Genomic DNA, 26,591 nt, shown 5'->3' with positions numbered 1-26,591 from the left:
TGATCAAACTTGATCCATAGTGATTAGACACCAATTAAGCAATATATCTTGGAATTTCAACGCGTGAAAAGAAAGCAGAGAGGAACTTAATTCTTTCTGGTAAAAATATTAGTAGTAGCCGAAAGATAGCTGGCTAGCAAAAATATCAGCAGCAGCCAAGGATAGCTGGCTAGCAAAAATATTAGCAGCAGCCGAAGGATAGCTGGCTAGCAAAAATATCAGCAGCAGCCGAAGGATAGCTGGCTAGCAAAAATATCAGCAGCAGCCAAGGATAGCTGGCTAGCAAAAATATCAGCAGCAGCCGAAGGATAGCTGTCTAGCAAAAATAGCAGCAGCAGCCAAGGATAGCTGGCTAGCAAAAATATAAGCAGCAGCCGAAGGATAGCTGGCTAGCAAAAATATCAGCAGCAGCCGAAGGATAGCTGGCTAGCAAAAATATCAGCAGCAGCCAAGGAGAGCTGGCTAGCAAAAATATCAGCAGCAGCCGAAGGATAGCTGGCTAGCAAAAATATCAGCAGCAGCCAAGGATAGTTGGCTAGCAAAAATATCATCAGCAGCCAAGGATAGCTGGCTAGCAAAAATATTAGTAGCAGCCGAAGGATAACTGACTAGTAAAAATATTAAAGTAGGGAGGAACTTGTTTCTTTCTCGTACTCGTAGCATTAGGTTTGCAAGAAGTGCAGTGGAAGTACCAGTAAACTGAGAGGTGATAACCAGTTGGTGTGCAAAACGTGTAAGTCAAAAGGATGAGACAATATGAATGGCAAGGCTATTGAGGTTGTCAAGTAGTTTTGTTTCCTGGGTGATACCATTGTAGCAAAAAGGAGGAGAAGATCCTGGGATGAAAGTAAGAATTAGAAGTGAATGGAGTAAGTTCGAGTAAACTAGCTAATTTGCATAGGTGCTTTAACGGCTGCTGCTGTTGCTAATATTTTCACTAGCCAGCTATGCTTCAGCTACTGCTGCTTTTCTCACACATGCTTATATGCGCTCTGTTACAAATGGAGCACGTTCAAGAAACTTCTGCCACTGCAAACTAGTATAGCATTATGGAAAAGTCTATGAGGATTGGATGTATGTGTTGTATGCAGAGAAATGATATTATGTAGGTTCGGATCTGATGAGGTCCGATAAAAATGAAATTTGGACAGCAAAGGGAGATGAGTGCAGAACAGGAGATGACGAATATATGACCACGTTGAAAAATAGATGAGTGTGTTTGGATGAGACAGAACAGTTGAGGTAGCATGGTTAGTTGGCAGGAGAAGATGCATGAAAACATGAGAGGAAGAAGCTGATGTATAGTGGGGTTACTATAATAAATATAAAAAAACAATCATATAAAGAACTTGCCAGCAGTAAGGAAGGAGTTGAGAGAAAGTGAGAGAAATAAAAAACCTTGCCAGAGATTATTTTGAATGTCAGTTTCTTAAAACTGCTCAATATATGCTTACATGTAAAGCAAATGTTAAACTGATGATGAAGGTGATGGTGATGATGATGATGATGATGATGATGATGATGATGATGATGATTGATGATAATGATGCTGATGATGCTTGATGATGATGATGATGACGATGACGATGACGATGATGATGATGAAAGAATGGATAAGCGTGCTCAATAGATGTAGAACAGTTGAAATAGCAAGGTCGGTTGGCATAAGAAGGCCAAGAAAAACATAGGAGGAAGTGATAAAGTTTAATTTGAGAATAAAATCATGTAGGGTTGTAGATGCAAGCGAAAGCAGACTCTTCTTCTTCTTCTTCTTCTTCTTCTTCTTCTTCTTATTATTATTATTATGATGATGATGATGATAGAATGAATGACTGTTCTTGATTTAATAAATCAAGAACAGTTGAAGTAGCAGGGTCGTTTGGCAAGGGAAGGCAAAGTGAAACATTGGAGAAAGTGATGAGGGTCTATTTGAGAGAAAAAGTCAGGCTAGTTTGGAAATTCGTTTCTAAAGACCATCCAACCCATATCAACATGAAAAACAGATGTTAAAATAATGAAGACAACGAAGACAACGACGACGATGATGATGATGATAATTGCGATAATGATGCTGCTGCTGCTGCTGATGATGATGATGATTGCGATGCTGATGATGCTGAAGACGATTGTGATGATGATGATGATGATGATGATGATGATGATGGTGATGAGAATGATTGAAATGATGATGATTGCGACGACGATGATGATGATGATGATGATGATGATGACGACGACAGTGATGATAATGATGATGATAATGATGATGATGATGATGATGATGATGATGATTCTCATAACCTTTAATTTCTTACTCACATACTCCTGATGCCAATCAATATCTCTCACTCCTCAATCAAGTTTGTTCTTTTTATCTTTCCCTCCTGGCGAATCTCTTCCTCGCACGCGTTTTGCCTCTCATCAAATCCTAACAAATGACAAATGGACTCAAGCTGATTACCAAAAGCTGAAAACTTGAAAGAATAAACAACAAACGGTTATTTTTCCATTTACACCAAAAATTAAATATATGACAACGAGAGAACTGAACATCCCGCGTTACAAGGAAGATGAATGTCCTGTGAGGAAAATAAATCCTTTCTAATATGAAGCTTAATGACACCAACATGTAAGCCAGGTGTTAACATGATGATGATGATGATGATGATGATGATGTGGAGTGTTTTGTAACTGCTGGCAATCCGTCATCCCTGTATAGCCCTGTGTCGTTTATGTCAATATATTAAATTGTTATACAATAGAAACAGTTTGTTATCTATATATAAAGTTAGATATGTTTACACGTTTGTATATTTTATGTACAGAATTACTGCTGAACTAATCTTTATAAAGTTAGATACGTTTACACGTTTGTATATTTTATGTACTGAATTACTGCTGAACTAATCTTTATAAAGTTAGATATGTTTACACGTTTGTATATTTTATGTACAGAATTACTGCTGAACTAATCGACCAATCATTGTGAAGTTTGAAACACAACTGCTAGACATAAAGGTAGATAATTCAAACTATATTGAATTCCGTTTAGTTTTATGAAAAATGTGTGAAAATGGGGTAAATGTTGATGAATCTTTTGAGAGTTATTGATCATCGTATTTGAAATTGTATTGACGCGACCTCATTCTCCCACAGGCGGAACGTATTTAGTCTTTGTCTCCTTATATAAATACTATAATAGTACGTGTTTAATCTTAATCTATTTTTTATAAATAACATTATAGCAGGTGTTTAGTCTTTGTCCTTACTATAAATATTATTACATTATACATTATTAATACTATAAATAATATTATAGCACGCATTTATCTCTTGTAAAAATACTGTTACTGCACAGGTTTAGCGTTTGTCTCTTTTATAAATACTATTATTATACGTGTTTAGTCTTTGTCTTTTTTATAAAGAATATTATAGCACGTGTTTAGGCTTAACTCTTTTATAAGTACTATTATAGCACGTGTTTAGTCTTTGTCTTTTTTTTATAAATACTATTATAGCACGTGTTTAGTCTTTGTCTTTTTTATAAATACCATTATAGCACGTGTTCATCAAAATTGTCTTATTTATTCAATGCTTTTCCTTGTTTAAGCTTGCCTCGTTTGTCTATTAGTCTTCAACAATTTGCTGTTCATGTACATCGATTCGATTAAAGCTACTTAATCCAATATGTTTTTTTCTAAGAAATGTTGGTACGTGAAACTCCTTACTGTTTTTCCTTCACTTTAAAACTACGGTCAATAGGAATATCTAGTCTTTGCGCTAATCATATTTCAGTTAGCAGCTTTACATTAAATGGCTTCACACCTTGTCTGGAGCAACTTCCATAAAAATAAGATGTTTTAATTCACTTCGTATTTATTATAAAGCCAATTATCTATTGATTATTATATTGTACCCAATACATAGTAGTGATCAGCATGTACATTGATTTTTAGCTCTGTCTTTGGCACTTTCCAAACACGTACTATCACAAAACACACACACACACACACACACACACACACACACACACACACACACACACACACACACACACACTACCTTATAGTCAGAAAGGGCAGTACACATACACTGAAAACATTTACAAAAAACAAAAACAAAAAACAAAAAAAACTTCGATGCAAACAGGCAAAAAGAAAAAATCGAAAATACTTTAGTCTTCTAAGCAAATTGAAACACAACTTGTGACAAAAATGTACTCCCCAAGTACAATCGCATATTTAATCATCAATCCGCAGGCGATTTGGAAGATTAATTTGATTGGCTATTTTTTCCCCCTTTTTAATCTGATTGGCTAGCTTCTTTTTTTTTTTTTACCTATTTAATGCATGCTAAAAGATTTAATCATTGTCCAGATGCAGGGGGAAAAGACAATGAATAAAATGAATCGCTTAAACCACTATGGTATTTCACTTGTCTCAAAGATATTTTATTTTGCTAGTTCTACTACAATGTCTATATATATATATATATATATATATATATATATATATATATATATATATATATATGTACTCTCTCCCCCTGTATATATATATATATATATATATATATATATATATATATATATATATATATATATATATATATATATAAGAGTTATCTACGTACACGTGTTTCGCCGTATCCACGGATCTTCAGCATAGCTAACTGTTCAAGGGTTCGAAACTTCAACCAATAGAGTTTATGGTCGGGTATATGCATAAAAAGAATCGTGATACAAAATAAAATGAATACAGGTACATATTATGTTTTATCAGTTCAATAATGGAAACGTCATATAGAAATAAATGTTATAAACGCTTTTTATACCTCGGCATTTAAAAGTCTAACGTTTATCGTCAGGAGAAGAGAACTAGGTTACAGATATAGGAAAATGCGACATCTAGCTCAGGTTATATTAAGATGGAAATGTAAAATAAAATAGAAGGAAGATGACGGACCCCCATCCTAAAAAAAGTACGGCAGTTATATTACGGGTGCGTGTTAGGAATAAACCTAGCGAAAAAAGAATGTATATCTACAGGTAAATCACAGCTTAACCTAAACATGACTATTCGTAGTAAACACATCAAACAGGTCACCCAATTCATTTATTTAGGGCATGAACTTTCCCCAGTTATCACTCGACGACATTGAAACAACGAATCGGATGGATTAGACGGCTTTCTAAAAAAACAGCACCATTCTAAAATCAAAAAAGGTGCCGAGTAAAAGTTTATTTAATTTGTGTCCTCCCAATAAGTTTATATGATCTTGATTGGATCACATGGACTAAACAACCAGCCTATAACATTGAAGTGTTTCAAAATTACGTAATGCGTTTCATTACAGAACATCGTCTGATCGAAAAAAAAATCTACCCTCCATCAAACTATTTTCCTGTAATATGCATCCAGGAGACAAGCGCCCGCGTGTTTGTGTGTTGTGTGGGTGCGTAAGAGAGACGGACGAAAGGGAAAGACTTACCTCGGGGCCGGCTCGGCGTCGCAGACCGAAAATAGAGAAAGAAAGATCAAGATGGCGGCCGCCGTCTTTTGTAAAGGATGATATCTCGCACATGTCGTGGGGTTCCATCGACCAAAACAGACTGCTGGGCGAAGATCTCATCCTTTGATGGCAGTAGTCCAGCATAACAAGTCGAAAGTACGGCCGGTGCTGGACTATAGGGAGCTTAACATTTCCTACTATCTCTGATAAAATCAAAAGTAAAACCCGTAAACATTTTTTGCCATGTCAAACGATCAACCACTGGTGTGTCAAAGTCATGCTTTGAGGGTATGTTATAAGACAAAAGAGGCAGAGGAAAACCAAGGAGATGATGGAGAGAAAATGTTTTTTGACATCTCTCAACAGTTGGGCGTCCTCAACCAACTTGCCCTGTTAAATCTGCATAGATTTAGTGCCGTTTCACTTTTTCCATACAAGCAATGAAAACCATATAAAAATATAGAAGGTGGTTGCGTTAGATTGAATAATAGCTCCAATAGTAGCACATGTGCATATCTGACAAATAGTCCAAGATGCAATGGAGATATAATCCATTAAGTAGATCCTTGAAAACATGGTTAGCTGAGTACGGGGAAAAAATGTTGGGATATTTATGCGTCGAGTTGAATTTAAATTCTGATACTGTTATGGTAGCCTCAACAGCTCCTGGCATACTTTCTCGTTTTGTTTTGTTTTTTCCTTCATCAGTTATGTGTTCCTTTTATCTTGCTTCCACTTAATTTTAAATTGCCATACTAATGTATCCTGAGCTAGATGTCGCATTTCTCTATATCTGTAATCCAGCTCTCTTCTCCTTTTCTGATGATAAGCATTAGTCTTCGAAATGCTTACGTATAAAGAATGTTAATAACTCCTCTTTCTATATGATTTTTCCTCCTTATTGAACTGACATATAAATTAATATATACCGATATTTATTTTATCTTGTCTTAAATTTCATTATATATATATATATATATATATATATATATATATATATATATATATATATATATATATATATATATATATATATATGAGAACATTTAGAACCCTTTTTTCTATATAGCGTTTTTCCTTATTGAACTGACAAATAAATTCATATATACCTATATTTATTTTATTTTGTCTTAAATTTCTTTTTAGACACAAATACTTTATATATATATATATATATATATATATATATATATATATATATATATATATATATATATATGTATATATATATATGTATGTATATATATATATATGTATGTATATATATATTACATATGTGTGTGTGTTATTTGAGAAGGAAAAACCAAGAATTAATAAAATAGTAATCAACGTTTCGCCCCTATTTCAGGCGACATCATCAGGATTTCGTAGGAAAAATCCTGATGTCCCCTGAAATAGGGGCGAAACGTTGATTACTATTTTATTAATTCTTGGTTTTCCTTCTCAAATAACATAGCGATAACCATCGCTTGTATTTTTATTTTATTTTTACTCATATACGTACGTATATGTATGTATATGTACACACACACACACACACACACACACACACACACACACACACACACACACACACACACACATATAGAGAGAGAGGTGATTAAAAGGAGTGATAGATAGATATATCGGTAGACATTTTAGTTAAAATAGCAAAATAAAACATCTTTAAGACAATTGAATTGCCATAGTGATTTAAGCGATGAATTTTATTCATTGTTTTTATTTTTAATCTTTTTTTTTTTTTACAGCTGGACAATGATTAAATCATGTAGTGTGTATGAAATAGGCAAAAAAACAAAAACAAAAAAAAAAATCCCCCCAAAAAACAAACAAAAAACAAACAAACTAGCCAATCAAATTACAAAGGCAAAAAAACAAAAACAAAAAAAAATACTAGCCAATCAAATTACAAAGGCAAAAAAAAAAAAAAAAAAAAATTGGGCAATCAAATTAATCTTCCAAATCGCCTGGGAGTCATGATTAAATATGTGAGTGTATTGTTTACACTTGAGGAGTACATTTTTGTCACAAGATGTGTTTAAGAGACGTTGTTTCAATTTGCTCAGAAGACCAAAATAATTTCAATTTTTTATTTGCCTGTTTGTCTCAAAGTTTGGTTGTGAATGTCCCAAGTGTATTTGTAGTGGCATTTCTGGCTATAAGGTAGCATGTTTTTTTGTAGTACGTGTTTGAAAAGTGGCAAGACCAGAGCTAACAATTACTGCACATGTAAATCACTACTATGTATTGGGTACAATGTTTCCAGTCAGTCTTTGGCCTCTCCTTAATACTGAACCCAAGCAGTCCCAATAAGAAGAAGTGTGCTGGGAATTGCGCAACCCTTACCTTACAATTACACGAGCAATTACAGGGCTGTCTATTGTTTCTTGAGACTGGAGGGAGGCATCGATATTTTTATACTTACAGACACTAGTGTTTCATGCTTTCGTAATCGTCAGTGTAGAAGGTGATAATTATGACTGGTTGAGAGGTTCGAACCTAGTTACACAGTCAAACTTTGACTAAAACATTACCCCAGTGCCAGCATCAATTAACACGATAATTAGGGGAAATTAAACATCTATAAATGCCAAAGTCGGGTTTTACACAGTAAAACAATCGGAGAGTATTCTAACAACCGGAAGTTAGAATGCTGCATATCACTAGCCTTTTGTTAATTTATCAGACAGGGCTCAAAATTAATAATCTTAAAGGAGCTTATAATTATGAATATTGATAATTATTTTTAGATACTAGAGTTTCATGCTTTTGCAATCATCAGTGTAGGAGATGATAATTATTGCTGGTCGTGAGATTCGAACCCAGAAAGATCTGACTTCACTCGGGATTGAATGAGGATCACGACTATGTTTATAACACCATTTTATTTTACTGCCCCCCCCCCCCGCCCTGTTTTACCCCTAATATAGGCAGGAGAAAGTGAAATGTTGGAAACGTCTTAATTTATTTTGTATACATGTGGTTTAGCTTTCATTGAATCGGATATACGTATTTGAAGTTTTTAAAGGTGCTGCCACAAAGGGTCACTTACGAGTGGGGGGAGCACGTAGAGATTCAGCACACTATGTGAGTAATATTGACCTGCTCCCACCTATAATGTAATTGTTGTGGTGGCACACATTCATTTGCATATATGGATAGTAATTACACATAAATAGGAAGACTCAGTTAGTCTGAGTGTGTGTTCACCAGAAGCCACCGAAAGCCGCCGAGCGCAGATATGTTTCTCCAGCAAAGACTCTCTTATTTAACACCATTATGTAAATATCCTGTAAATATACCTTTTCCTAATACACTTCTTATTTGATCCACCTTTGTTTGTTGAGTCGTCATGTGTATTGCTTTCTACGTTACTTGTTTCAACCTGCAAACTTTACAGTGACGACGAGGATGAACGTCAAATATTACAGTTTGACGAAGAAATGGAAAGAACTCACTAAAAAAAAGTACAACGCAACGGTTGATCTTTCTAAGGAATACAAGTTTTGACGAATGCTACCCCTGTGGATTCAGTAAAAACGTTCCGTTTGAAATTCCATTCAGATTCTCAAGTGTTGTGGTGGCACGCATTCATTTGCATATGTGGATAGTAATTACACATAAATAGGAAGACTCAGTTAGTCTGAGTGTGTGTTCACCAGAAGCCACCAAAGACCGCCGAGAGCAGATATGTTCTCCAGCAAAGACTCTCTTATTTGACACCATTATGTAAATATCCTGTAAAGATACCTTTTCCTAATAAACTTCTTATTTGATCCACCTTTGTTTGTTGAGTCGTCATGTGTATTGCTTTCTACGTTACTTGTTTCAACCTGCAAACTTAACAGTAATAGATTCAAGACCACTTCCATTGTTTTCCTTCAAGAATTTTATACAAGTTTTAAGGGGCTATTTGTTTTATGAACGATTTTCATGTGAAATTCAAAATCTCTGTAAAAATGCTACAACGTGTTGTTTGTTTAGTTGGTTGGTTGTTTTTGTTTTACGGCATATCAACCCTTTCAGATTATTTAATGCCGAATCCAGTGATTTTGAAGAAAATTTTTTTAATAGAGTATATTTGTTTTTTTTAAGTCGGTTTCTATTTAACCCATAGTTGGGACCCTAACAGGTACTACCACTCTGGGTCAGAGTGGACCTGGGAGCAATGGCAATTAAAGGGTGGCTCCACACTCCCCAAAGCCCGCAAGCTGGGGCCTCACCATCGGATATAGTTTAAGGTCATATCCAGGACCACAACGTGTTGTTTATTTTTTATGATTTAATCGGTATGGTGTTACCAGATCAGGCTGCCTGAAGATACTGGCTTCCTTACCTAAAATGCACCAAATATTGATGTTATTGTTTTTTTAACCCCTTTGCCAAACTCAGTCATGTTCTGCAAAGTTAAAATAAAAAATGACAAATTTCCTCTACAAAACAACCAAATCAAACAATATGAATAAATATTTGAAGATATAAAAAACTTGAAACATATATATGTTTCCAAAATCACTGGATTCAACATTAAATAACCCGAAAAAGGTTGATATGCCGTAAAACAAAACATCCAAACTAAACACCGTGAATAAATATTTGATATATAAAGAATTTGAAGCATAAAGCCTTTTTCAAAAAAATGGCCAGATTTGACATTAAATAACTCGGAAAGGGTCGATATGCCGTCTTGGTACGTGCAAAATGAATGCCGATGATCAAAATGTAAAAACTTTTACTTAAAAATTCACCAAAAATCAGGAAATTAACCAATTTTAATGAAATTTTCAGTATTTATCGAATAATGATCACGGAATATAATGAATGCATTATTTTTTATTTAAATCTTAGTGGAAAATGTATTATTTTGTTTAAACAAAAAATACCTTTACTAAAGTTATGGTTTCTAGCAGTAAAAAAAGGCAATGAATTTATTTAAAATTTTTTTTATGAAAATAAAGCATCGTAAACTGTAACAATTTAAAAAATTTAATTTTCACAGGAACATTACGGAAAAAGTTCCTAAAATCAGTATTAATAAATTCGATATAGCTCGAAGAAGAATTAATTTCTCGAACTACCGATATTATCATTGAGCTAACCATTGTTCATTTAATATTTTTACACAAAAAATTATAATTACAAAAATATTTCTACATTTTTTTTTTAAATTACATTTTTCGTATGGTTTTTATATGTAAGATTCTATTATATTCCTTGATTGAATAAATATGAAACTTTCAGCGTAACATAATTTTTATATAATCTTGAAAAATAAATATTTTTTTTTTTTTTTAATTTAAAACCAGGAACATAGAAAAAAAAAAATTTAAAAATGATAAAAATGATACAAATGTTCACGATAGGAATGTACGGATGCATGACTGGGGGAAAAAAAAGAAAACCTGCACCCTCTACCTCCTTTTAACTACCTGACGTCATTTTCAAACAGCCTTTCCATTGTTTGTCATTGTCTGTATAATACATGTTTACAAAACTTCCGTTTGTTGCGATTCTGCGAAGGGTAAAATCTCTCACTTTTGGGGGCTAATTAAGCTATTTTTTGTACAAAAAAGGTGTTTTTTTCTTATCTAATTCAATATCTTAGGACTTTACTAATTATCTTTGAAATAGTCACATATATTTTATATAACACTTCTAGTTGAAATAGTTGAAAATGTTATAAACCCCTATTATTTGGATTTATTATTCTAACTACTATTATTTTCTTCGGTGTAATTTTTACAACATCCGATTTCCTGCAGGTGTATCTTGTCAAACTCGGGAATCAGCACGCAAGGGCCTGTGATGTAATGCAGAAGATACTAGGTAAAATTTACGTGTAAGTTAAGCAATCAATGCTCTAACCAAACGCTATTGGAAAATAGCAATTGTTTATAAATCAGGAATTCAACCCGGCTATGAGTGACAGAACGAAAGCAGGTTAATCCGTGAATGAATAAAAGGTGCTGTTAGAACAGAAATATTACTGAGATAGACATAATACTCCTATAAATGGTCGGAACGATTGTGAAATAATACGCAAGATGAGAAAATTGGATCTTATTAAGTAATGAGATATAGGGGGTTTCGTGCACAGTTCAACACGCAAGTGTTCATTAAATACTATCACGATCTCAATAAGACACCAAATCATGTACCGAATTGAGACATGAGAGTTATTATGGATTGTAGACTTTCCACAAGAAAATGCCACCCGCAAATTGCACTAGTGGAACAGGTTGACAAAAGTTCATCAGATAAGACAAACAATTAAGTCCAACTCATAACGTGTTCTTATGGAAAAATTAATATTCATCTTTACAATGGATTTATTTAACTTCAAAATTTAGCTGAAATTGTCAGCCGTGAAAACATTTTTCATTATAACTTTTTTTTTTTTCGCGAATACAAGTATGTTTTTCCTCTTGGAAATAAATTTTAGTCTCTAATCTTTCAAATCAAAAAGTACTTGGAAACATACAAAAGAATTATGATAAACTAGGCCCCCCCCCCTATAATTTCCACCATTTTTGCCTATACCGTAAAACAAAACATTCAAACGAAACAGCATAAATAAATATTGAAGACATAAAGAAGTCAAAGCATATCAACTTATTTTTCAACAGTTGTCATTGAATAATCCGAAAATAATTGATATGCCGTAAAATGAAACAACGAAACGAAACCAAAAATTTAGTCGAAAAAAAAAAACCCTAATATATATATATATATATATATATATATATATATATATATATATATATATATATATATATATATATTTAAATAAATGTTTAGAGGTACAGAATTTATATATAGTTTTAAAAATAATTGGCGGAAGTTTCTCGAGAGCTATTTCGGCTATCATCTCGTCAGGAGAAAATCGATAGCAACCTAAATAATATTGTGTCGAAAAATAAAGAGTTCTAATGGGGAACTTATTAAATGTGCCAAAAGTACGGGGACACTAATTAAATTTATTTACGTTTAAAAACGATTAAAATATTGGCACAACGAGGGAGAAAAAAAAAGCGGGAGAAAAAATACATATATATATATATATATATATATATATATATATATATATATATATATATATATATATATATATATCAACATCAACAAGGGTTTTATCACTCAATGAAGAACTCCTCCCTGAACTTTAGCCATCTAACTGTTCTGAGCTATTCGTTGCTATGTGGGACCCATGTGCTGTATCAGGTCGTCCCTCGATCTCGTTTTTGGTCTTCCCTTTGGTCCATTCCGTTGTCCTGATGGACCATCTGTTGCCATGTTGTCTGGCTACGTGCCCTGCCCATCTGTGTTTGGATATTTTGATGGCAGAAAAAAAAACATATATTTCTATAAAAGAAAAAGTATAGCGGTCACAATGTCGGTGCTTCCTCGCTTGACATTAATCGCTGACCGCAATGCTATGTGCCATGATTACCCTCGTTTTCATTTTCTCTTCTCGTTCTGGTTATGTCGTCATCATTTCTCGAATTAACGACTGCCGAGGGCGAGAACTGGTTGAGAGATTTTCTCCTACAATTAATTTGTAAAAATGTCAAGATATTAAATGTGCCACTCACCATATTTATGCTGTTAGGGTAATGCTGTGTTTCCAAACACATTCCAGAATATTGCTTGTAAACGGAACCATTTTTACCGACTGGGCCGTCGAGGAAGAAACCAGTGTAGATTTGTATTCCTGGCTGAGTGGACCACACCTCTAGTTCACGACCAGATTCAGGGTGGCTTAACCTTTAAAGAAGAAAAAAGGAAATAACAGATTAACAGATACAATTTATCTATGTAATTATAAAACTCAAATGACCTTGTAACGATGTATGTAACCCACTTTCCAGTTTACGACATCCGGTTGCGCATGCGCGCATGACCTGCACACTAAAATATTAACGTTATTATTTCAAAATTATTATTTAACATGGGAAGAGTGGGGTTTAAAATAACTTAAACGTAATATAGAAATGAACGATGTAAAAATTTTTAAAAAAAAACAGATATATCAAAATTGGAATTTAACTATAATAAGTATTATGGTATCAGTTCAGTGCACATTTACCTATAAGTATGGCCAACCACTTATAATTCAGTAACTGTAATTTTTTTTTCAAAAATAATTAGTTGTAATAAACAGAACGACTCATAGAAATCTATCTATATTCTTTTTTAATTTTAATATACTTTCATAGAAATCTTTCTGTTATGTCACAAAAAACTGTTTTCTTTACGTCACAAGTGTCACCCTCATACATGAATTCCATAGCTAATATAACATACTGACCCAACGGGTCACGGGTACTCTAGTATATATATATATATATATATATGTGTGTGTGTGTGTGTGTGTGTGTGTGTGCGTGTGTGTGCAATACTTAATTGTGCACTATTTATACTAGCAAACATAGGCGCCCTCTGGACGCAAATATTCAAGATGGGTTAACTTTAAAAACAGAAGAGGAAAAAAGAGATCTCAATGCGTCGCAGAGCAAGAATAAAAATGAGAAAGAAACAGGCAGTTGCTGGCCTAGCCGCATTGAAGAGCTGTGAGACAGCGAAACAGTCTGTTTGGCTGTATCACAGCTTTTCAATACGGCTAGGCATATATATATATATATATATATATATATATATATATATATATATATATATTCCAGGTAGAGAGATATCCAAAAATTAAAAATGATTGAATTCCAACACAGGTCGTTGATAGTGCTCAATAAAAGAGAGCAAATTATAGTTTTTATTATTCTTTATTTAAAATTTTTTTTTTTTATTTCACTTTCACCTCAAACTTTGGCGAAAAGAGGGAGGAGGCTAATTGGGCAATAATTTAATGGGTCAGTTCTTTCGCCAGAATTTTTGTAAACTGGTACCACAGAAGCAGTTTTCCAGCAACCAGGAAAGCAAGATTCGTTAAGGCATTTTTTAAAGAGTTTAGAGAGAACAGGAGCGACCTCAGTGGAGCATTTTTTTAATAGCACAGCCGGGATGAGGTTAGGTCCACATGCTTTTGAGGTGTCTGGGTTTTTTATGATATCATGTACTTGAGAAGGCATGATCTTCAGATCATCTAGCATGGTTTCTGTCCGCAGAGGAAAATCAGGGAGAGAATGACTTGCTGGGTTCAAGGTAGAGTTTGAAGTAAAATGACGAGCAAGCATGTTAGCTTTTTCAGTTGCTGTGCAAACAACCTCGTGATTGCTTGATAGTGGGGTTGATTACCCATTATTTACTACACTATTGTAGATTTTTCAGAAATCAGGAGTTCCTAATTTTTGCGCTTCAATGCGTTTCCAAGTGGTTTCAGTATATATACTCTTAGTTGTTGCTACTTCTTTCTTGCACTTATTTCTAGCTCTAAATACTTTTGTCTGTTTATTCAGGACTTATGCTGGATAAATCTATGGTATGCATGTTGCCTCTGAGCAATGGCAGCTGCGCATGTAGAAGTAAACCATTAGAGAGAATGGGGTTTACTGTAGAACTTCTGTGTAGGAACATGTGCTTAAATTGCTGCTTTAAACCATTCAGTAGTCTCATTTGTGCACTGTTCTGCTGGAAGAGAAAAGATATTTCCCCATGGAGCATCTCTGATGTGATCTCTAATTTCATCCCAATCAGCCTTATTGTAGTACCTTGTCATTTTGAGCAATGGCTCTTCAACTTGGGGTCGGGAGTTTTGAGTAATGCCTATCATTATCACGGCCTGATCAGCATTCCCGAGTGGGCAATGAGGATTTGTTACACAATCATCAGGAACTGTTGTTCGAAATAGATCCAAAATTGAGGATTGCTGGTTCTGGCGATCTAGGAGACGTGTCGGGAATGTTACTGTGTCAGGGAATGGGATATAGCAAAGTTATAGATGATGCTACCAGCTGTGTCAATGTAGTAAGAGAAGCCAAGCCAATTTCTGTGGTGGGTGTTAAAGTCACCAAATACATGCATTTGGGTGCTAGTATCAAGGGAGAGTGCTACATCTATGCTGTCAGAGACATGATTGATTAGAGTACAGTCCTGGGTTGATGGAGAGCGATAAAGAAAATACAGATAGCTAACTCTATGTTGTAAATTTAGTTTAAAGCAGATAAAGGGCTAGTCATCTGATTCTAGTTTAGATTCCCTAGACATGGGGAGGGGTGTTACGAATATAGACTCCAAGGCCGTGCATGTGTCTGTCAGGGTCCTTACGACAAAGTGAAAGATACTAGACATGTTAAAAATGTTAGAGGGAATGGAGGAGTGTAAGTTAGTTTCACTTAATGCTAATATATCCGGGGAGTTTGCTAGGAGAAATGGTTCTACATCATCTAAGTTAGTTCTAAGTCCTCGGATATTTGTAAATGCAAGCCTCAAGTGAGGAGACGAACTGTTTGAGTGTGTGTCTGGTTTGAAGGTTTTTTTGGATTGAGCTGTCATTTCATTTTATTTCAGATCTAGGGTGAGGTGCTAGGCAAAACGGATGTGCGTAGCAACCATCATACAACTCGAGTGGACCATCATCCAGCTCCCCATCCACAAAGAATGTGGCCTCGGGAATGCCCAGCAGAGATGAGTGCAGGTTCTTTCCATGCGCGACATGGCACTACAAACATGCCAATATTATACAACTGATGATAGAGCAGCCGCTCTAAGCGTTACCAAAGAGTTAGGGATCCTGTACTATCAGTCAGAAACAGCAACCAGCAACTGTCAGACTGATACCCTCAAACCTGTCCGACAGGAGCGGCCCAGTCCAATCATGCTAGCATGTATGGTAAACAAGCACCCCCAGGATACCCAAGTGTAGGGGAAGGGAATAAGGCCAATGTGGGGGACAGCATTCATTGCCCTAGTCAGAAAACAAGGCTAAGCATTGGGCATCTCTGATGAGTCCCTGCAGCCTTACCCCTGCTCCTGGCTAATAGGCAAAGAAGGAGTATGGAAGCCGGGCAATAGGCAGAGCTTATCTACTACTTAAGCAAGTTAGGTTTACAAACCGGTGATTTGATCAAGTCACCAACTCTAGGGAGGTAGTCGTTCAGGACTGAGGAGGCCTCCCTCCCCCGTTTTGTGCCAAGACGTATGAGGTCAGTGGCACAGGTTTACAAATCGGAGTTTTCCTTCCCTAGATGGATGACTCGATCAGATCTACGGGTCCATCAGCACTGAGAGGGTTTTTTCTCACGCCTGGTTTCAAGGCCAGGTATTTCTACGCCCCGCATGGATGGTTAGGATTAATAGAGTTAGTATCCAAGAATTAGTATCTGCTTTGAAGTTACACTCTTCAGATTAGGGTTTAGATTGGAAGATGTGGTTACGTTTTGAAAGGAGTTATGTGTGAGTATGGGTTGTAGATTTGAAATTAATTTATACTAGGAACAAAGATCCAATATGGTTTTTGGATTTGTGACTAATTGGAAAATTATAGTATACGGGTTAGGGTGGGTTTCGAAATGCGGTTTTGTGTTAGTTTTCATGTAAAGATAATCACCATTACGTTTCCCATCTAGGTGAAAGAAATGTTGTCAGCTAGTTTATATAGATCACTAATAGTCAGGGCACAAAAACTGTGGCTAATAGGTATCTATTCTATAGAGTATAAATATAGGTTAAGCTAATGCATGCCTTAGCAATAAGATGTTATGTTTAGTATTTACCGATTTTTAAAAGGTCAACCTCCTATTGTTTAGGACCGAAAGCTAATAAAACCCTTCCAAGGTACGTGCAAAGTATGTGGTTTTACATCAGCCTGGGAAGAAATTGTTTTTCGCTCACTTGGAACAGAAGAGATGATATACTTACAAGAATACAGCATTAATATACAATATAGATAATATATAATATGATGATTGCAACATCTTGTCAGACGAGTGCCACTCCCTCAGACACTTAAATCCATAAGCCCAAATGCCTGAGGGAGTATCTATACACAGATGATGTTACAGAGTCTTAGCTTTGTACGACAGCTAAGTCTCTCTCTCGGTTCAAAAATGTTGAGATCCAGCAACAAGCGAGAGCAAGATAGCCAGCAACAAATCAAACTGCAGACCAGCTTAATGCGGGTACTGGTCTCCCGCTTTATGGTTTTTTAAATCAGAGATTTGCTTCTCCTAGAAAGGTTGCCTTCACTACGGCTTACGGGAGCCCTCTCCACCCCAACACATATATTCACACACACAAATATACATGGTGCTAGTTGGTCGTTGACCCCGAAAAAGGGTTCATTCAATATATACAATATAATATACAATATAGATATACAGGGATTAGGAGAGGTTTTTGGGGTATAAGGGTTTGTAATGTTTTCATGCAAAGCAGACGCACGCAGGGGTCTTGGAGGCAAGTATTATCCCTTTTAAGCAGACATTTAGAAATAACATTTGTGCTAGTTATTTTAGTAAAATAACTCAGTAACAATAAAAATGTGGCCAGTATAGGCCTTGTATTTAAACATTACACTTAGAATAATAAATTATGATTTCCAAGAAGAGGGAAGCAGTATAAGTAAATAAGAGCAGGAAAATAGGTTTAATGAATAAGCAATTAAAAGATATTTCTTTAACCACGAAAGTTGCGATTACGCGTTGTATTCAATTAGGTTTCAATTTTCTGAGCCTGTCATCAACACTGAGGAGTCTTTAATATTTATGGAAATTTGTATTTTATTTAGTTTTGTATCTTAGGGGATAAAGATGGAAAAATTATATTTAAGTGTATTAACATCAGTTTTAAAATAGTCTAAGCCAGTCAAGTGAATAAAGGTAGTATGCAAACAAAAAATTAGCTCTTGAGGAAGAAATTTTTTTTTTTTTTTACACAGTGGTCACCACTTATCAAGGCTCGGAAGCCACTCAGGGATAAGGGTTATTGCAAGTACATTTCGTTAGTGTGGAGATTTGATGAAGTGTTTACTTAAGGGGGCGGTTCATTAGGAATTTGTTAACATTGGACTTGAAGACATCCAAGTTGTAGTCAGGTGGGAAGCAGGCAGACGGAACAGTTCTAAGAAAGAAGCTTTGTTCATGGAATCCACGTTTTGATTTAGGCACAGATATAGAGTGGGGTAAATTTTTCACAGTGGATTCAGCTAGACGGGTGTTTTTCGTGAAAGATTGGTGAGGGGGGGACCAGAGATTGGAGTTCAGGCGAGCACCTGCCATGGAAATAACGATAAAACAAGGATAGGCTTGCAACGTCTCTTCTGTGGGAGAGCGGTTGCAGGGTAGAGAAAAGGGCATCCCCCACTAAGCCACGAAGTCTATTTTGTACTCTGTCAAGGCAGGATAGGCTGTTTTTAGCAGCTCCTGCCCAGATATGGCAACAGTATTCCATACTTGGACGTACATGGCTTTTATATAGATAGAGAATTGCATCAGTAGTGAGATATCTTCTGGAGCGGAAGAAGGATCCCACCATCTTTCCAGCGACCTTGGCAACAGACTTGATGTACGTGTTCCATTTCAGATCAGGAGTAAAGGTCAAACCCAGAAGCTTGTCAAAACACGAGGGCCTCTCCCAGACGTGAGCCATCCATCCCAATTGATGCCAGATGGGGATTAGAGCGTTGATGATGTAAGGATAGGAGTTTGGTTTTAGATGCATTAAAGGTAACCAGCTACCTCTTCCCCCACTGAACCACGCACTCGAGATCAGAGGAGAGAGAATCAGAGAGAACTTTGTCATTTACAGCCTTTGATGTGTTGCCGTAGATGGTCATGTCATCAGCATAGATGTCAACGAATGATTTAAGTATGTGTTTAGGGAGGTCATTGATGTAGCCCAGGAAGAGAGTTGGGCCCAGGATTGACCCCTGAGGGACTCCAGCATTAATACTGCAGGCCTCCGATTTTTGTCCATCGACCACTACTCTTATGAGCCTATCGGAGAGAAATAATTTAATGATTGAGAAAACATTTCCAGTTATACCATAGCTGGAAATCTTGTGAAGTAGACCCTTATGCCACACCTTGTCAAAGGCCTTTGATATGTCAAGAGCAATTGCCCTAGAAAGGAAGCCTTTGTCAAGAGATTCACTAGTCCTGTGAGATATAATCGTCAGCACATCTGCGGCAGATCTTGCAGAGCAGAAACCATATTGTGTGTCACTAAGAAGGTTGTTTCTGCTGAGGTGGTTGACTATTTCTCTATTTAATATGGATTCCAGCAACTTACTCATAACACACAGGAGACTTATTGGTCTGTACTGAGAGGGAGATGACTTATCACCTGAATTCTTAAATACAGGGCAAACTGATGAGGTCTTCCAGGGAGTCAGAAAGCACTTCTCCTTAAGGCAGCGCTTAAATAGTTTCATAAGTATGGGAGCGAGTTCTTGTTGAAGCTTTTTTAACACTATAATTGGAATGCCGTCAGGGCCAGTTACTTTACTGGAATCAAGGTTCTTGATTAGCTTGCCGACCTCATGCACAGATATTTGTATGTTACCTAGCGTGTTCTGTGTTATAGGAGGAAATATGGGGAGTTGATGGCCTTCGTCGCATAGGGTAGAATTAGCTGCAAAGTTCTTTGCAAATAGTCTGGCCTTGTCTGATGCTGACGAGATGACCTCTGGTCCATTGATAATTGTTGGGATAGAACGCACACTTCTGTTCAGGATCCTATTTGTTATTTGCCAAAACTGGTGGGAACCAAGCTGCTGATCAGCTACCTTGGATTTAACAGACTGGGCATATAGCTCTCTTGCATTTTTTTTTACTCTTTTACAGTGGTTGCTGGCAGTCCTGAAAGCAGCTTTAGTCTCGGTGCATCTATTACGTTGGTAAATATAGATAGAGGAGTTAGGGCTTGTTGAAACTAGTCAGGGATAAGGGCCAGACAAGGCCTACTCAAGTAATTCACACATTCCAACTGCTCCAGTGTTTCAGCGCATTTGTTAAAAAAAAAAAATAAATAAAATAAATAAATAAAACTCTTTACAGTCATTCACTTCCAGATGGGTTTCCTAGTTAATTTACAAATTCTACTGAAAAATCAGATTAGAAAAAGTAAGCTATGCGGCGGGGTTCCAGACTCATAAGCGCACTCGCATGGTTTGCAAGATAATAAGTATCATACTTAAATAAAGTTCTACTGGCTTCTAAATAAATTAGCATATTTTTATTTTTCTTTATGTAAATACAGTCATATCTTGCTACGATGTGCAGACCGTTTCAATCATAATAGATCTCATCAGGCGAGAAAATTCAAAATTAAAAAGAGTTCAAGACCATTTTCAATTTTAGATGAAAGAAAATATACTTTGCCATGACTGGCGTGAAGCAAGGTTGAGCAAGGATTAACCTTGCTTCACGCTTATGATATCAATTATGATCGGAACGGTCTGCACATCATAGCAAGATATGACGGTATTTACAATAATAATAATAATAATAATAATAATAATATATATATATATATATATAACTACTTAATTTACTCACATAAAATTAATATATGAAAGCATAAATTTATGCGTAAACTTTAAGTATTTACTTCAAAAGTGCTCAATACGTAGGTAGAGCTAGTTAGTAATTTATAAAATATATATGGCGATTAAGCTACACTGAATATTCCGCATTTCATCCACTGAGTCCTACAGTGGATGAAACGCAGAATATTCAGTGTAGCTTAATCGCCATATATATTTTATAAATATATATATATTAAATTTTAAATTTATAAATATATATATTAAATTTTAAATAATTTTCTGCGTTTAATTTTTAAAACTAGAATTCGTAAGCTCGGTTATAATCATAGAAGATTAAATATTGTTATATCCTCGTAGGCTTAAAATTACTTTGGGTTTTTTTTCTCCAGAACGGTTACAGTATATTTTTAATAAGTAACTTTTTTTAAATAAATCTTACGATTTTTAAGGATTCCCATTTCTTTCCAACGACTTTTATCCTCTTTAATTCGAATCAAAATATCTCTAATTCTTTGGGGTCTTTTTTAATGAACGTAAAAACTGTCTCTGATAATTGTATATTTTTTTAGATGTGTATTCATAATTGTTTTGAATTGTTTGGACTATTATTCACATCTTGGTTGTTTTTTCCACAACGTTTCGGCCGATGTAACTTCCGGTAAAACAACTAAGATTAGAATGATAGTCCAAACAATTCAAAACAATTATCAATACACATCTCCAAAATATACAATCATCATACATATATATATATATATATATATATATATATATATATATATATATATATATATATATATATATATATAACAAAAAAAAAAAAAATAAATAAATAAAAAATAAAAACGGAATGGGCCCATATTTGTTTAAAAAAAAAAGAAATAGATGTGACACTATTTGCGTTTTAAATTTCTTACGGCTGTGTTCCTTGGGAAAGCAAAAAAAAAAAAAATAATTTTTCACTATTCACCAATAACATTCAATATTAATACACCCGAGGATGGTCGAAGGTTACATCGTCCGAACGTTGTGGAAAAAAAAACAATCAAGATGAGAACAATAGACCAAACAACTCAAAATAATTGTTTCTGATAAGATTTTTTCCTTCACTATTCAACGAAACACGTGTAAGACACAATAAAATATGAAAAAAAAAAATTTAGATTTGAAATGTTCATTACTGATACATATACATACACACACTCACGCACATACACATATACACATATTGCTTTTCAATAGATATGTAAACTTAGAAAGAAGAAACTCATTACACTAGTTAGTTAATTCTCATTATAATTTATTTCACCTGAAGCAGAGCGGCGAGGATCATCAGATTTGCCAGTTAATATAGTCATTCACAGACAGACTATTTCGCTATATCACAGCTCTTCAGTCCGGCTAGACTCACAACTGCCTCAAACCAGGATCGAAACTCAACCACCAAAACGACAGCCAGCCTTCTAACCGTTATGCTATTTTAGTCGGTAGGTGAAATTAAAATGAGCAACATTGTCAAACGCTGTAAGCTCCATTTGTTTACACAAAGAACATTGCATTATACGCTGATGGTAGTTTATTTTTTCACTCATCAATATGCTAAACCTAATACAGGTTAATAAAAACAGATATGACATCACATGGATCAAAGAGAGAGTAGGAGAGAGAAAATGATAGTTCGGTTGGGATCATACGGTACGTGGATGTGAAAAATGATATGGGTTAACAGAATATGACTAAACAGTGATTATGGATCTGTATCCGTCTTTCCCTTCACACACTGAACAGTTATTTGGGATGAAGATCAAGTTGAAGAAACCTCCTCTGTATTTCGAGTTAGTCCTTTTGAAAATATAAATAAGCAATTTTGATTTCTGAACAGCAAGCTATCAGTCTGAAAGGATTGTGATTGAACACATACAAGCAGAACATACAACTACCAAGTTATGAATACAATTTGTGAAATTTAAGTTTTTGTAACGATTATAGCGACTTTGTTTTTTACATGTATGAGGCAACTGAGGAGATTACGGGAAAAATGTTTGGATCATTCTACTGCTCAAGAAAGTACCCCACTCCAGACCTCCTAACATGAAGTATTGCTGTCACATTTGGAGAGGTGCCACCCAAACTGCTTTTCGTTGTTTAGAGAGAGAGTTCTAAAAATCATATTCGAAATCTAGTGGGGAATGAGGTTGCTAGTCTCTCTCTCTCTCTCTCTCTCTCTCTCTCTCTCTCTCTCTCTGCTCTGTTGCTATTTTCAAGGAAATGATTCTTAAATGAGTTCCGATTTCTGGTTTATTATTGCAAGACATTCACAACTAGAACTCGTTTTCTACCACAAATGGTAAAGACTTTCCATCCATCCATCCTCCATCTAGCAAGAATCAAGCAAAATTTACTTGAATAGGGATTTCCGTCTGTTGAACTCATAATCACAGTGCTACTTCCCTGAAGACTGCGACATAGTCGTCTTCAAATCCAATGTAAATAAGTTCTTGTCATGTATCGTCCCCATAAGTAACCAAATTTAGTTAATATCATTGATTAATTTTGGCTGTTAGTCATTCTTCCCCAAGGGAACTTTTGTCGTGGGAGAAATACGAACACAACCACACAAACATCGTTTGTTCTCAGCTGGAAAGAATTTACGTGAGTAAAATAGGAATTAATTTCTGAAAAAAATATCGTTCGGCCACGAAAACTATGGACAATTTTGGAGTACATTGGTTCACTTGTAAAACGTAATTTTCTTGTAGAAATTCTAGATAAGGGATTCTCAAAATTCAGGACACCATGGAGCCCCTGAACAGGGCAAAGGTTTATTCACAGAGCACTAACAAGATAATTTCTAAAATAAATATGAAAAAACATTAATTTCAAATTTTAACTTATACTTGTTCATTAGATTTTCCTGTTCATGATTTTACTATATTTTTGTGTTTACAACCTTTTTTGGTTAATCAAAATTTTTTTTGCATTTTTTCTTAATTTATTATTTTTCTTTTCTTTTTCATGAACCAACCTAAAACTCTTTCCACCTGTAGTTATGTATCATGTTTATTTCCAGTAAAAAAAAAAATCAATAATTAAATGTTTGCAGCCATTTAATTTTTCCATATTAAGCATTTGGTCATCTTTAAGGAAGGGCTTCCTGGGCCTCTCTGACCCACCCACGGAGATTCAAAGCTCCATGGAACCCACTTTGGGAAACTCTGCCCTGGATCAGAGATTTGCACAAGGGCCCTTGAGACCCCGGTGCTTGAATTGATTTATGCAATTGTTACGTGGCAGCGGCGGCGTCGTCACACTTAAAGATGAACAAAGGAATTTGACTGGAAGCTTGAAGATAGGATTGGTTATTTTAGGAATGCAAGATTACCAGAAGCAATCTCTTCGTGAATATCGTGAAGCTGATTTCATTGAGATTTCGTTTGAAGTCGTTCGGTCAATAATTTTGCAAGGAGTGGAATATTTTGGACGACATTTTTGGAACAAGCGAAGAGAAATTTCAGAGAATCTTCCAAAGACGAGAATTTTTGTTTCAATAGCAGGATTGTTTATGTCAAACACTCAACATTTCAGTTGACCATTCTTTGGTTATATGTATATTTCCACTTGACAACGTAAGGATAGGTCAAAGTCTTACTTCTCCATATTGTATGGGGTACTAGCAGGGAGACTCGACGTTGTCCGGGATTGAATGATGATCACCGAATGTTTCACACGACATATTTTTGTTGTCATATAAAATTGTTTCTTTATCAAATCGATTGCCTGCTCTAGTCGGGGACTCGCTGTAGTGCATCAGAAGGAGCTCACCTCCACAAGTGACATAGTCCACAAAACATTGTAGTATACATTGCACTCTTGCTAAACTTTCACAAAAAACACTCGACTCGTAACAACCACTGTACAATCTGTGTCTAATTCTAAACGCAGATTCCATGAACTAAACTTCTTTCTTAGAACTGCTCGCCTTTGGAACATTGTTCTGCTGGTCTGCTTTCCAGTGGAATATAACATAGTAGCCTTCTAATCCGATGTAAAAAAGGTCTTGTTGAGCGTTTCACATAACGTCATCAGAGGAAGTGACGTCATGAGATAGTCCATTAATCCCATGGAGGGGCGTCAGTTTATATTATTATAACGTTCACATGATCAAGGACACTCTTGTTTTAGACATGGCCCTGCCGGAGTGAAAGTGAAATTGTGTGTGTGTGTGGGGGGGGCGTCTGTGTGTGGGCGTCTGTGTGTGTACATTTCCCTACTAAACTACTCTGTCAATTTTCAGTCTACAAACTCGAGATTTGACGTAAGGGGTATTGAGATTTGGGAAAATCTTTTCAATTGGTTTTCGGACAGAAATTTGGCTGTCAAGGGGTCAAAGTTCCACGATTTGACCTTTGAAAACTCTACCAAACTCATCAACCAATTTTGGGTCTAAACACTTGAAATTTTAGATGTAGGTTACTTGGACATAGATCAAACGTTTTAATTTGAGTGAAGCCCGAAACAATAAATGTTAAGGGGTCAAAATTGGGGCCAAAGTTAATAATAATTTGACCTTTGTGGTCTCTACAAAATTACTCAGCCAATTTTTGGTCTAAACATTTGAAATTTTATATAAAGTGTATTCAGACATAGAGCAAGCTTTTTAACCGGATTTTGACCGAAAAATTGGCTGCTAAGGGGTCAAAGTTCAAAAGATTTTACCTTTGTGGTCTCTAGCAAACTCCTCAGCCAATTTTGGTTCTAAACATTTGAAATTTTACATAAAGGGTAGTCAGACATGCAGCAAGCTTTTAAATCAGTTTTTGGACGTAAATTTGGCTGCCAAGCGGTCAAAGTTGAAAGAGTTGACCTTTGCAGACTCTACAAAACTCATCCGCCAGTTTTGGGTCTAAACACTTGAAATTTAGATGTAGGTTACCTGGACATGAGTCAAACTTATATATATATATATATATATATATATATATATATATATATATATATATATACATATGCACATAAAGTGATGAACAATAAATAGGGCCCGAGCAAAGCTGGGCTGATCTGCTAGTTTATGTATAAATTTGATCCATAGTCATGCGATACAAATTAAGCAACATAATTTCTTATTCCTTAATTTTTGATCATTTTCTACAATCAAAATCATATTATTTAATAAATTTGAATCGTAAAAAAAATACCAGCATCACGTTTCTGCATATTTTTTTTTTTTTTTACGTTTCTGCATAATTTTTTTTTTTTTTTACGTTTCTGCATTTTTTTTTTTTTACGTGTCTGCAGTTTTGAGATAACGATTCGTAGTATTTGGATTCTTTGGACTACTGTTCTCATCTTGAGTGTTATTTTTACAACGTTTCGGTCGATATAACCTCTAACCTTCTTCAGGTGCATCTTGCCGAACTCGGGAATCTTTCTGCAAAACTCGGAAATCTGCGCAGAATTTCGAACGGAACCCTTTATTTAATCCACGAGGGTAGCATGCCCTCCTTCTGTCAACTGCGACTAGTCCTAAGTAATTCGCAATTGTATTTTGAGTGAGAATTGAAACTTCAACCTCTAGAAGTGTAACTTTTATAACTAAATTTTATCAAGTACTCTATCCACTATGCCACGGGCCCTTGCGAAA

The 26,591-nt window shown here is 35.4% G+C and overlaps 1 protein-coding gene across 1 annotated transcript in view; it reads right to left on the bottom strand.

The window, feature by feature from the left end:
* Positions 1-26,591, bottom strand: part of LOC145255597 (galactose mutarotase-like) — a 2,088,268-nt gene that overhangs the window by 237,518 nt on the left and 1,824,159 nt on the right. The window contains exon 8 of the mRNA XM_080114082.1: positions 13,104-13,275. Coding sequence (XP_079970208.1) covers positions 13,104-13,275 — 172 coding nt within the window. The remainder of the gene's footprint in view (positions 1-13,103; positions 13,276-26,591) is intronic.

This window comes from Euprymna scolopes, chromosome 31 (genome assembly GCF_053919585.1).
Source record: "Euprymna scolopes isolate OS-2025 chromosome 31, ASM5391958v1, whole genome shotgun sequence".
Lineage (NCBI taxonomy): Eukaryota > Metazoa > Mollusca > Cephalopoda > Sepiida > Sepiolidae > Euprymna > Euprymna scolopes.
The sequence above is the reverse complement of the archived record's forward strand: the minus strand, read 5'-3'. Positions and strand labels throughout refer to the sequence as shown.